The 12,879-nt window shown below is 41.9% G+C and overlaps 1 protein-coding gene across 2 annotated transcripts in view; it reads left to right on the forward strand.

Moving 5' to 3' along the window:
* The window catches only part of LOC109892766 (delta-sarcoglycan-like), a 313,752-nt gene that overhangs the window by 252,151 nt on the left and 48,722 nt on the right, over window positions 1-12,879 (forward strand). For both annotated transcript variants that reach the window (XM_020485532.2, XM_020485531.2), the window contains exons 3-5: window positions 3,817-3,918; window positions 10,500-10,587; window positions 11,188-11,307. In XM_020485532.2, coding sequence (XP_020341121.1) covers window positions 3,817-3,918; window positions 10,500-10,587; window positions 11,188-11,307 — 310 coding nt within the window. The remainder of the gene's footprint in view (window positions 1-3,816; window positions 3,919-10,499; window positions 10,588-11,187; window positions 11,308-12,879) is intronic.

Consider the following 12,879-nt stretch of genomic DNA (forward strand, 5'->3'; position numbering starts at 1 on the left):
ACTAGGGTGGCAAAGGAGCATTGAAAGAGCACCACATGTTCTGAGCTAGACATTTGTCTGTTTTGTCATTTATTTATTTTTTATTTTTTTCACTTTAGGACAAGTTGTAGTGACAGAAGGCATTTAAAGTGACAACAACGGCTGTCATTTCAAATGAGAAAATCATATCTACACATGCTTCAGGATCACATAATTCTCACATTTTCAACTATAGCATATGGCATGTTGTTTGTTTTCATGTCCTGTGATCTGCAATTGATCATTGTATCCTTCATTCAGGGGTTAAAACTGTAAGCTGCTGGAAGGGGTGTTGTAATTTAAGCTATGGTAATCCTTAAGTATGATCACATCGTATATCCTGATAGATTGTAATGTATTAGACTTTATGAATCATGGCTGGGCTGTATGCAGAGGAATTTTGTAATCCCATTCTATATGTTAATGAACCATGCCATGGTCTCCAACCCTCTCTAAAATAGTTACATCTATTTCTACCATAGCAACAACCTACTGTTTTACCGGACAATATGAACTAGGCCTAAAGCTCATCTGTTCTTTTTCGTCAGTCTTCTTCTTACCTCCACTTTTTCATCAGTCTTCTTATTATATCCACTGATGTGTTATACTTACTTTACATGATTCAGTAGAATAGTTTTTCGGCAATTTAACAATTGCAATGACTCAGTCAGGGAAGGAATGTTTGCTAATCATTTAAACTCAAATTAGCGATTGTGTAGAGTTTGCAAAGGAAAAGTACTGTCTCTCCGAGTAAAATACATGATTTTATGATTTTTATGAGTATCCTAATAAATAGATCCTGTGCAGTGACTACAGCATATAGAAAAAGCTAACTAATAATTTTCTCTGTTAGTCATAAAGATGTTTAAATCATCTCACTTTATTTGTTCTTGCCTCAAGTGATGAGGGAATAAGTTACATGTTGAAGCTGTCATTAGATAATAGCTCTGAGATCCCTCAATATTGACATTATGAATCGTAGTGATTTTTAAGTGTCCCACACTTTCTCTCCGGTTGTGGAGTGAGACTGTGTACTGTGTGTGTGTGTGTGTGTGTGTGTGTGTGTGTGTGTGCGTGTGCGTGTGCGTGTGCGTGTGTGTGTGTGTGTGCGCCATCTGTGTGTGTTTGTGTGCACATCTGTGCGTGTATGTGTGAGAGCACACACTTGCATTCTCACGTCTCAAAGCGTCCTTTGTCCCAGACACTGCCCCATCACCTTGTGTCTCCTGCCCAGCCCACTACGCCTGGCACAGCTTGACAGCTTGGTTCTGTTCAGCAGGTAGGTCACCTGTACTGATGCATGTGCATTCATTAGCTAACAGGGGGCGAACAACCTCCTGACTCTCATGCAAATGTGTGCTGCTGCTGTGTCGTTGTCTCCTTTTGTCAGCGTGGCAGATAAGATCTGGTGGCTTGGCAGAGAGGACCCTTAACAGCTGTCGACAAGGAGCAGTGTTGTTTTGGCTGTGTGCTTCGCTCCCGCTGGCTCACCGCCATCCCTCAGTTACATCAAGAGATGGAATCTACATCTTAGCCAGGGACACTGTCACACACACACTGACACAGGCAGACCGGCAGGGAGGCACCCACACAAATGCAGGCAGGCACGCATGCACACATGCTCACAGACACACACACTACACATGCAAGCTACACACAAGCCACACGCTCCATTCCACATTCTTGGGTCCACAATAAATATCAAACTCCCAGAGCAGTGACATTCGTGCCAAGATGTGTTGAGTGGAAATCAATTTACTCCTTGATGCTGCATAAACTGTGGCATGCGAGTGAAGGTTTGTTGATTCCCGACGGACCGGAGCGATGTGGAGCAAGGAGAGTAGAGGAAAATAGAGAAACAGAGAAGAGAGGAGAAGAAACACCTGAGTGTACTGGTGCTCCTCTGTCAATGAGTGCCTATCTGCATTATTCATGACATGCCGCCTGCCTGTCCTCCCCACACCACCCCGCACCATACTGCTCACTCAGAGAGAGAGGGAGAGAGAGAGTAGAGAGAGAGAGAGAGAGAGAGAGAGAGAGAGAGAGAGAGAGAGAGAGTGAGAGAGAGAGAGAGAGAGAGAGAGAGAGAGAGAGAGAGAGAACACTGGCTGTTGCATTCCTATACCCAAATACGTGTGTGTGTGGGAGGTAAGAGATTATGGCTATCTCACCTCGAATTTTCCAGGATATTAGGTTTTGTTACCTTTCAACTGTTCTGTCCAAAAACATTCCAGGAATAGTCCAGCACCGGTTTCAAACCCCCAGGGTACATTGCAAGAAAGTTTCTCAAAGATGAAAAAGTCTCCCTTTTCATAATGGTGAAGTTTCTTCCCACTGGGACGAAAAATTGGTTGATCAACGTTGCTTCCACATCATTTAAAAAAAAAATCCATGTGATAATGTTGAGTCAATGTGGAAAACTGATTGGATTTGAAAAAAGTAATCAACATAAGGGAACTGGCTGTTTATTACCCAAATTGTAACCTAAATCAAATGACATGGTGATATTTGTTGTTGATTTCACATTGAATTCACATTAGTTGACAACTCAACCAAATGTAAATCAAAACTAGACTTTGAAACTACATCTTTACCCAGTGGGTTGTTAGCTGTGTTACTCTCATGTTGCGCACTTTTGGGAGAGGTGCAAGACTCACAAAATCGGTGGAATTCCTGGAATTCGAGTTTCCTACAGTACTCAGAGATCTGTGCATTTATACACAGTGTCACAGCATGTCTCAGATGCTCAAACTCTGGGGATGTGAGTTTCTGTAACAGAGGGAGAGATGAAGAGGATGAACAAGTGACTATATCAACTATTGTGCATCTTCAGTGATGGTTCAGATAGCTTCTGGAATGGAAGAGCTGTGGGGGTAACGAGTGAATAATAATACAGCAAAAGCAGGACAGAGTGAATCTGAATCTTTGATGTAAATCGATGGCTGAGTCTGATGATGAAGACAGTCACTTTCCTCCACAGTGGGAAGGTGGACATACTGCAGAGTGGCAAAAAATATATATCTAGTCATCACATAGGCTTTTGCCTTCTTCAAAGTGTCTATGCTACTTACATTTATCAGCTATATCATCTCATATGGTTTGCCGATCCACAGAATAGATATATACATATTCAAGCCACGTTCAGATCTCACTTTACATTTCTCACTATCTTGTCAGAATTGGAATAGAGAAGGTAGAAAGAGGTGGGAAGACGGAGAGAGGATGGATCGTCAGAAGGTGTTTTAAAGCAGTCAGATCCAGAGGGATTGCACGGGTCTTGATCTCCATTTGGTAATGCTCCTCAGAACTCAGGATCAAATATGGATCAAATATCTCCTGATGATCACATGGAGGAATGGAGAGAGAACGAGAGCTCCTGTCTCTTATCAGACAAGTATATCATCTTTACAGTGATCCACCATGCTTATTTATTGACCAGGGAAAGCAAAAGGTCAAAGTCAAACCTGTTGGAATCAAAGGCGCTCTGTGAACTCCTCTCTGTTCTCCAAAGCTCTGCTCATCATTGCTTGATATCCTTTAGTCTGACATGGTTCAGTAACACAGAGAAACAGATAGGGGCTTTGTGAACACTGTTCCAATATTCAGTGCTTGATATTGTGGTATTCACACCATTACTGTAGCTAGTTGATTTATGCATATATCAATATGTTTATGTCCAATGAAGTATGGATGAGATGAATTCATGATATGTGTGCATTAGTACCATCAGCAGATGGAACTCCCTCAACTCATACTTAAATATTGACCATATCCTATTCCTTTTCTCTTTCTATACAGGATGGTATGGGCAATTTAAGAATAACGGAGAAGGGCCTGAAACTGGAGGGGGACTCTGAGTTTCTTCAACCTCTGTATGCTAAAGAAATTCAGTCCAGACCAGTAAGTACTGCCCCTGACACTTCCACCACTAAATAACATTTTGATTGTCATATGCTTCGTAAACAACAGGAGTTGAGTCAAAGTGAAATGATTACTTACTACCCTTCCCAACAATGCAGAATACAATAAAAAAATAAAAACATTCTAATAATATAATAAAATTGTAACACGAGGAGTAAATACACAATGAGCAATGATAGTTTGGCTCTATAGCCCCACAATGGAGGTATCGTAATACCCATAAAACCTAGCGGTCAAACAGGGAAATGGCTCCAATTGTTTTTCCACCATTTATTTTTCCCATAGGGAATTTTAGAAACACTTAAAATAAGGGCTGTGTTTCATGTAGGCATTTTGATAACTATGTAAATCTCTCTCAGACAGGGTGGCTTTTATCAATATATTCGGCTCTATTCACTCTCAGACTACAAATCCCTGCAAGATCCGGCACGTAATCTCTAGCTAACACCTTTGCTCACAGGTATTGTGTCAATTTAAAACGTGCACAAGACAGCTCACAGGATTGTCAATTTAAAGACATTTTGCCAATTTATTCATTACTAAATGAAGAATCCAGAGATTCTTACTTTTGCCTTGATTCAGCAGTCTCGTTCAGATCATCATGGCATTTGTAGATTTCTATGATAGCCACATTAGCAGCTAATTAGCATTTCATTTTTGGAGGGTCAAAACAAGCAAATATATTGATAGTCACCTGGAAAAATGATTGGAACCATTTCCTTATTTGACCGCTAGGTTTTATGCTTATTATGACTCATACTGTGGTACTCTATATACATAGGGCCGATATGCAGGCAACAAGGAAATTGAGGTAGGTATGGGTAAAGTGACTAGGTAACAGGATAGATAATAGACGGTAGCAGCAGCATTAGTGATGTGTGCGTGTGTGTGTGTTGTGTTGTGTTGTGTTGTGTTGGAGTGTCAGTGTCAGTGTCAGTGTAAGTATGTGTGGGTAGAGTCCAGTGTGTCCATAGAGTCAATGCAGATTGTCCGGGTAGCTATTTGGTTAACTATTTAGCAGTTTTATTGCTTGTGGGTGGCTATTCAGGAGCCTTTTGGTGCCAGACTTAGCGCTCTGGTACCATTTGGCATGCAGTATTACAGAGAACAGTCTATGACTAATACCGCCTTCCTTAGAGGTCCTGGATGGCAGGGAGTTCGGCCCCAGTGATGTACTGGGCTGTACGTACTACACTCTGTAGCGCCTTGCGGTCGAATGCCGATCAGTTGCCATACCAAGCGGTGATGCAGCCAGTCAAAATGCTCTCAATGGTACAGCTGTAGAATTTTTGGAGGATCTGAGGGCCCATGTCAAATCATTTCAGCCTCCCGAGGGGGATGAGGCATTGTTGTGCCCTCTTAACGAATATATTGGTGGGTTTGGACAATGATAGATCCTTAGCAATGTGGACACTGAGGAACTTAAAGCTCTGGACGCGCTCCACTACAGCCCCATTGATGTGAATGTGGGCGTGTTCGGCCCTCCATTTCCTGCAGTCCACGATAACCTCTTTTGTCTTGCCCACGTTGAGGTAGAGGTTTTAGTCCTAACATCACGCAGTCGTGGATGAACAGGGAGTACAGGAGGGGACTAAGCATGAACGGCTACAGGGGTCCCGTGTTGATGGTCAGCATGGCGGATGTGTTGTCACCTACCCTCACCACCTGGGGGCAGCCCATCAGGAAGTACAGGATCCAGTTGCAGAGGGAGGTGGTCAGGCCCAGGGACCTTAGCTTAGTGATGACCTTGGAGGGCACTATGGTGTTGAACGCTGAGCTGTAGTCTATGAACAGCATTCTCACATAGTTGTTCCTTTTGTCCAGGTGGGAACGGGCAGTGTGGAGTGCAATAGAGATGTGTGGATGTGTTTGGGCGGGAAATGCGAATTGGAGTTGGTCAAGGGATTCTGGGATGATGGTGTTGATGTGAGCCATGACCAGCCTTTCAAAACATTGCATGGCTACAGATGTGAGCGCTACGGGGCGGTAGTCATTTAGACAGGTTACCTTGGCATTCATGGGCACAGAGATGATGTTGGTCTGCTTGAAACATGTAGGTATTACAGACTTGGTGAGGGAGAGATTGAAAATGTCAGTGAAGACACTTGCCAGCTGGTCAAAATGCATCCTGTTAATCCATCTGGCCCTGAGGACTTGTGAATGTTTACCTGTTTAAAGGTCTTACTCAGCGTAATCACACAGTCATCCAGAACAGCTGGTGCTCTCACGCATTGTTCATTGTTGCTTGGCTCGAAGCGACCATAGAAGGCAGTCTGGTAGGCTCACTTTGCTGGGAATCTCTCAGCTGGTTTTCCCATGATGGTTTGCAAGCCCTGTCAAATCCAACAAGTGTCAGAGCCGGTGTAGTAGAATTCGATCTTAGTCCTGTATTGACGCTTTGCCTGTTTGATGGTTTGTCAGAAGGCATAGAAGGATTTATTATAAATGTCCGGATTAATCCATGGCTTCTGGTTGGGATATGTACGTACTGTCACTGTGGGAACTACAGCGTCAATGCACTTAAAGCCGGTGACTGATGTGGTAAACTCCTCAATGACATCGGATGAATCCCGGAACATATTTCAATCTGTGTTAGCGAAATAGTCTTGTAGCTTAGCATCCTCTTCATCAGTCCACTTATGTACTGAGCGCTTCACTGGAACTTCTTGTTTAAGTTTTTGCTTGTAAGCAGAGATCAGGAGGATAGAGTTATGGTCATATTTGCCAAAGGTTTACAAAAGAGGGAGAGTAGTATCAGAGAGAGGTGATGTCATAGGAGATGGAGCGATAGACATTCCCTCACCCTCTGCCTGGCAGTAATAATACCACAGAGCATGCAATGGATGGACAGTTTGATAATGTGCAGAGCCACATGCTTTATCTCATCTGTCTAGCACACAGAGAGAGAGAGAGAGAGAGAGAGAGAGAGAGAGAGAGAGAGAGAGAGAGAGAGATGGCGGAGGTGAGCGGAATAGTAATTATCGATAGAGGTGAGAAATGGGAGAAGACAATTGTCTGATCCAAAGGAGATAAAGAGATAGAAAACCCTAAGCAAGGATCCTCTCTACTGCTTTTTCCCTCCATCTCTCTCTTGTTCCTCTCTCGCTCTCGCTCTCTCTCTTCTTCAATTCTTCTCCCTCTCCCACATAGTATACTGTATTAGGGTTGTTCCACCAATTGGGTGCCTTTTGAGAAGTGTAGCATAAAAGAACATTTCTTCTGTACATCCATTACACTAGGCATATAGCCTATCACGTGAACAGTCAGAAGGGGAACAATTTAAAAGCCCAACATTATTTTACAGTATTCACAAGTCGTTTACATCTGCAAGGCCATAAGAGTCATGAATTAAATATGCTGGCATCCAGGATGTTTGGTATAAGGAAAGAAAAACATGCAAGGGTGAGGGCATTGCAGGAGAGGGTCATGGAGGAGCCATGGCTGTGTCCTTTGATGGGCAGAGGAGTCGACTATGTCAGAGTAGCTGTGGAGGAACTGGAAGCGGTGGCTGGTTGGCCGGCAGGAATAGGAGGCAGGGCCAGAAGGAGGTGAAGAGTGGGAAAGAAGGGGAGAGGTGAGGGTGGAGGTGGTCTGGGGAGGGGAGGGGTGTTTAGAGGCCAGGGAGCGATGCTGGGAAGCTGGGGAGTTTCTTAGACCTGGAAGGGGGGGTGAAGCATCAGTTCGCATGGCATCAAGCTTACTGTATTTATATAACCTACCTAAACAAGCTCACATTCTGTTTCTCTGCAAGTGAAGTGAAGCCAGTGTGAGCACAGTAGTCAATCTGGTTTCACAAGGGTACTCTATTTGATTCAAAATGGAGTGTAATCTTTAATATTTGCATAATGTGTTTGGGACATACTGACCCATTAGCTCATGGGATGCCTTCTTCGGGATCTGTTCGATAGCCAGAGCTCTCACACAACCCAGCTCCTCTGTCAACTCAGTGTAGGACAACTCCAGGTTCACCCTGCACAGGAGGAACAATAGTTTATCATCTTTCAATGTTAGAGCTGCATTCCAAATGGAACCCTATTTCCTAGACAGGGTGTCAGTGTAGACATCTTTGATAGTTATCTTTTGGTGCCTATGTCCACAATGATTAATACTAACTGGAGTGCCACAACCTAAAACAATTTCAGTCCCCAAAGATCCATGTTTTCCCTCTCATTTAGGTGCTACACAAACAAACCACTTCCTATTCTCCTTGGTATCTTTCTTGTAACAAACCCTATGATACTAGAGTTGGCCTCCGGTACATTAAAGTTTCACTCTTTCTGTTCTGACAATTAGCAAATTGTTAGCTTGATATTTTATCAGACTGTGTCATATAGCTAACTCCTATGTATAGCCAACTTCTATGGTAATATGGCATGACAACAATCATACAATAGGAGTTGGCAAGACATCATAAACAGATCTGGGACCTGGCTAGCCAAATGTTGATTTTCTGTGTGGGAAAAATGATGATTTATTGTTTCCTAAATCCATAACGCATACTATAAAAACTGTTTGAGTCACTAAAGGGCTGTAGGCTAACCAGAATTATCTGACTTATAGGAAACACTTTCTTTGCTTGTGTCTGGATCAGTTCATCCATCACACATGGATAGGCCATCACCTGATCAGGGACAGTCATAGTGGGCCAAACTCAAAGTATTCCATCCTATCTAGTTAATTTAGGATTGAGTAATTTCGGTAATATAGCTAGCTAACTACCAGGAGCTAACAGTACAATCATAGAAATATATCTCTGCCAGACAGGAAAACCATGTCAGAAAACCTGATAGACTGAAGTTGGAGCATAGATAGCTTCTACTGTTGTCTAGTAGCCATATTTTACATGGTAGCTAGAGAGGATTTTGTCACATTGACACAATTACATTCATTATAGAATAAAAATACAGTTTTATCAATTACATGTGGAAAAACACATTTGAGTCAACATTAGCTAGCAAGCCAGCAGCAGATGAAACAGAAAGTTAATTATCTTCCCTGTCTCTATCCCCGGTTTTAGTTTGCGGCTATCACTGTCCAACTGGCTAGATTTTACTAGCCAATAGTAGTGACAAACTTAGTTATGTTATCGAATCATGGCAGTACACAAACAAAATCTAGCTCACCTATTTTGCTAGCTAGAAAAATAAATATACATAAATTCATTCAGAAACAGAGGAAGAGGATAGCTAGTTAGAACAAACTAACATTAGCTGCTACCTCACAGCTACCAGTAGCGAACGCCAAGCTGCAATTTAGTCAGGACTGTAAAATATACTTTTTAACAAAATAATTTTGTCTTTCATGTGACAATATTTATTAAACATTGTCATAAACAATTGAACAAATGTATTACCTAAACTGATCTAACTTATTTGCATTTTGAAACTGTCAAAACAGCACTTCACATACTGACTTTTGGGTGAAGTAAAAAAGAAAGTTCCCGCCCATAAAGCCCTAAACCAATTATATCTATTTGTAGCTTATGCTGTCATGTGTAAATGGCAGTTTTCAGGAATACAATTGGTGAGTGGACGGCAGTGATATTAAGGGTGAAACCATCAAAACTATGACTCTGAAAGGTTTTAGTGCCAAGTAAAGTAAAAGCGTTGACGATTTCATCTTAAACAAGCCATAAATCCCATTCTGTCATGTGCAACACTGCTGTCTCATCCATGGCAAGGATGTTGCTCTCCTTTATCCTCTCTTTCAATCTTTGCAGTACTCACTGAAGTTCACTCGTAAACAATTCATTTAGACCCAGTGTTTATTTGCTGAAATGTGTTTCGATGCCGGGCTATTAAAAGGGACAGGTGTTTAATTTAAGTTTTATGATATATTAAAGGGCACTTCATTTAATAAAACAGGCTTTTAAAATACAATATGTGTGCACAATTTCTACTTAAAATATCAAAGGGATGCAAAAGGCACTCATTTTGTGGAACAAACCATTAATAGGGACGAGAGGCGGCACAATCAGTGTACATGAAAGCAGGTCCTAAGGATACACACTGTAGCAGGAGAAAGAGTCTGGGAGGCTAGAAATTCAATTCCACGAATCGCAGCAGAACAAGAACCATTCCTGCTTGTGCCAGTGGGGCCTAATATACTAAAAGATCAATATGACATAACCTCTTATTTCAAATCTCATGTGCTCAACCACATTGTTAAAGTGACGTATGTCTATTCAGGAATATCAATATTTTGTTTATTTCCTGTGCTGCTTAGCTGAAAGGAACCTTGATAAGCATGAAGGGCCATAATATTATCTCTAATATACATGAGATGCATTATCTTGCCGGCTTTAAGCGCAACACAATGGCTGCCTACTATCTTTAATTAAGAACTTGACTGAAGCATGCAAGATTACTCTGGCAAGTAAGACAGATCCAGAGTTCAGACGTGATTTGCATTTCAGATTGGCTCTTGACTTGTGGGCTAATGGAAATGATCTGTAAAACGTACAGTCCTAGTTACACACTCACACTGAGAACTAGGGTCACTATCGTTGGGTTTGTGTTTTTGTGAACTGCATTGTTTGTTTACTTGCTTTGTCTCCGCAGGGCAGCCCACTGTTACTGCAATCCTCCAAAAATGTGTCCATCAATATCCTCAATGGGAAGAATCAGCTGGTCACACAACTTATTGCAGGTAATATCATGCAACACGATCGGAGACAGTCACACATCCATGGAGGGTTTGTCCTAATATGGACACCGTACAGAGCAATGAAAATCCATTGACATGGATGAGAGTTCTCTTTTGTTCCAAACAAACATTTCGATCCATGAACAGCTACAGACAAACACTACTCCCATGGTAAACTGCAGTGACATTTGTCTTCTGGCTGTTGATTATCGTGCAAAGATGTTCAGTGGATCAGTGAGCAATAGGAATACGGTATGCTAGAGACTCCACTCCAGACACAGCGAAGCAGAATCAATTGTTTTCATGACGTGTCAGTCGCCCTCTGATCAGATCGCTTGTTTCTCCCCACGACATGAAACCATTTCAGGATCATCCAAGTAAAGGAGTTGTTTTTTCTCTGTTGTTTGTTTTGGTGTCGGGCTGCGTTTATTCTATATTTTGATCTGCTTTACTTTGTCTTACTCTTGAAGTATTTGACTGTAGTTATAGTTCAGTTATTGTCTCCTTGCATAAATCAAGCTGTCTTTCTTGGTTTTTCATATAGCAGCTACCTGTTAAACTAGAACTTCACTGACTTTTCCTGACACCTTTTGCTCTGTCCAGGATCCAGTGGAGTGCGTGCTCGAGGGAAGATGTTGGAAGTGAAATCTAGCACAGGGAAGCTGCTGTTCTCTGCTGATGATCAGGAGGTGGTGGTGGGAGCAGAGAGGCTACGGGTGACAGGTAGGTTACTGGATCAGACACTGCATTATACTCAAAAGTCTACTAGCAATTTATTGAACTGGACTTTTAAACTTGACTGCTCACCATCTTTAAATGTGGTGATTTTTTGGATGTAATCATTTTACAGTTAGTTGACATTTTGCAAGACATAGCTGCCCTTTGACGGCTAGTCAACAATTGAATGAACAATCATCACAGACAAAATAATAATTGACAACTCACATTTAAAGAACTGTCTAACATAAATTAGACTATAAGACATAAAAGACTGCGTCTAAGTTTTCTATAAGGGACGATGAGTGATTCTGTATTATTTCGATTTGGAGAAATCATCCAATTTTTTGGAACAAGAGCAGATTCTGTCACTTTTATGTTGTATAATATTGTTACACTATCTGAGTAAGGTAATCAAAAATATGTAGAAAACACAAATCCAATCATTTCAGTCATTCATTCACATTCATAGACAAAGGGTGAACATTTTCAGGTTGTTTCTGTGCATTTGATCATCTCTGAACATCCCTCCCAAGGCAGCAATTACTCACAACCCTCATCTACATTTATTTCCCCCCCAGAGCTCCTCAGCCAGAGTTCATTACCCTATTCAACTCAACTATATTTCGGTTGAATGCATTCAGTTGTGCAACTGACTAGGTTTCCCCTTTCTCTTCCCTTCCACTAAGCACAGGGACGCAGAGAGAGAGGGAGGGAGGGGTACAGAGAGAGAGAGGGAGGGAGGAATAGAGAGAGAGGGTAGGGAAAGATAAGAAATGTAGTGATGTTTCTTCAATTACTCCATTTATCGCTGACCCTTTTTGATGGGGCTGCCAAGGGCCACAGGGTTCATCAAATGCCTTGGCAACCACAGTCGTCAGTCAAAAAGCCTTCTTAGTTCTAAATAGGCCTCTGTTGTACTAATAGTTTCTGTGCATATGTGTGGTTGGGCATGCAGGCATACAGTATATGTGTTTATGCATGCGTGTGTATGTGTGTGTGCATCTATGCCTGTCTGCGTGTGCTCCAAACCATGCCAAACAACAGCTGTGTGAATCAATAAATATAGCCAATGATCTCAGGCCTGGGAAAGCTGCTGCTGACCCCTTTCCCTCTGTCATTCCGTCCATCAGACAGGATGAAGTGAGGCCAGATTCCTATAAAACTGTCACATGCCATTACCAAATGAATGCTTTTGTCCAAACCAATAAAATGCATTATTATGCTGAGCATATAACTTTAATTGGCCCAACTGAGGTCATTGTAAATCTATGATAGAGCTTTCGCTGCATTCATTAGGCATTTATTGCACTATCTACTGTCAAAACTGATCCAGGAAGCCCCAGGATGCAATGGGGAATATGGGAGTTGTTTGGAATCATGCTAACTTTGCAATTTGGTGCTAGCTGTGATATGAAGTAAATCAAGATCTCTAAAAAGCTAATCAACTCCCTGAAATTATTGTATTTTTTATTACACAAGAGCGACAGGTGCTGCATCCAGAGAACATAACAAGCAACTTCGGGATAAGAATGCAGCCTTTGATTGATGGCAAAAGCAATCTGCGACTTAAATGTG

The sequence above is a fragment of the Oncorhynchus kisutch genome, linkage group LG6 (genome assembly GCF_002021735.2).
Source record: "Oncorhynchus kisutch isolate 150728-3 linkage group LG6, Okis_V2, whole genome shotgun sequence".
NCBI classification, from domain to species: domain Eukaryota; kingdom Metazoa; phylum Chordata; class Actinopteri; order Salmoniformes; family Salmonidae; genus Oncorhynchus; species Oncorhynchus kisutch.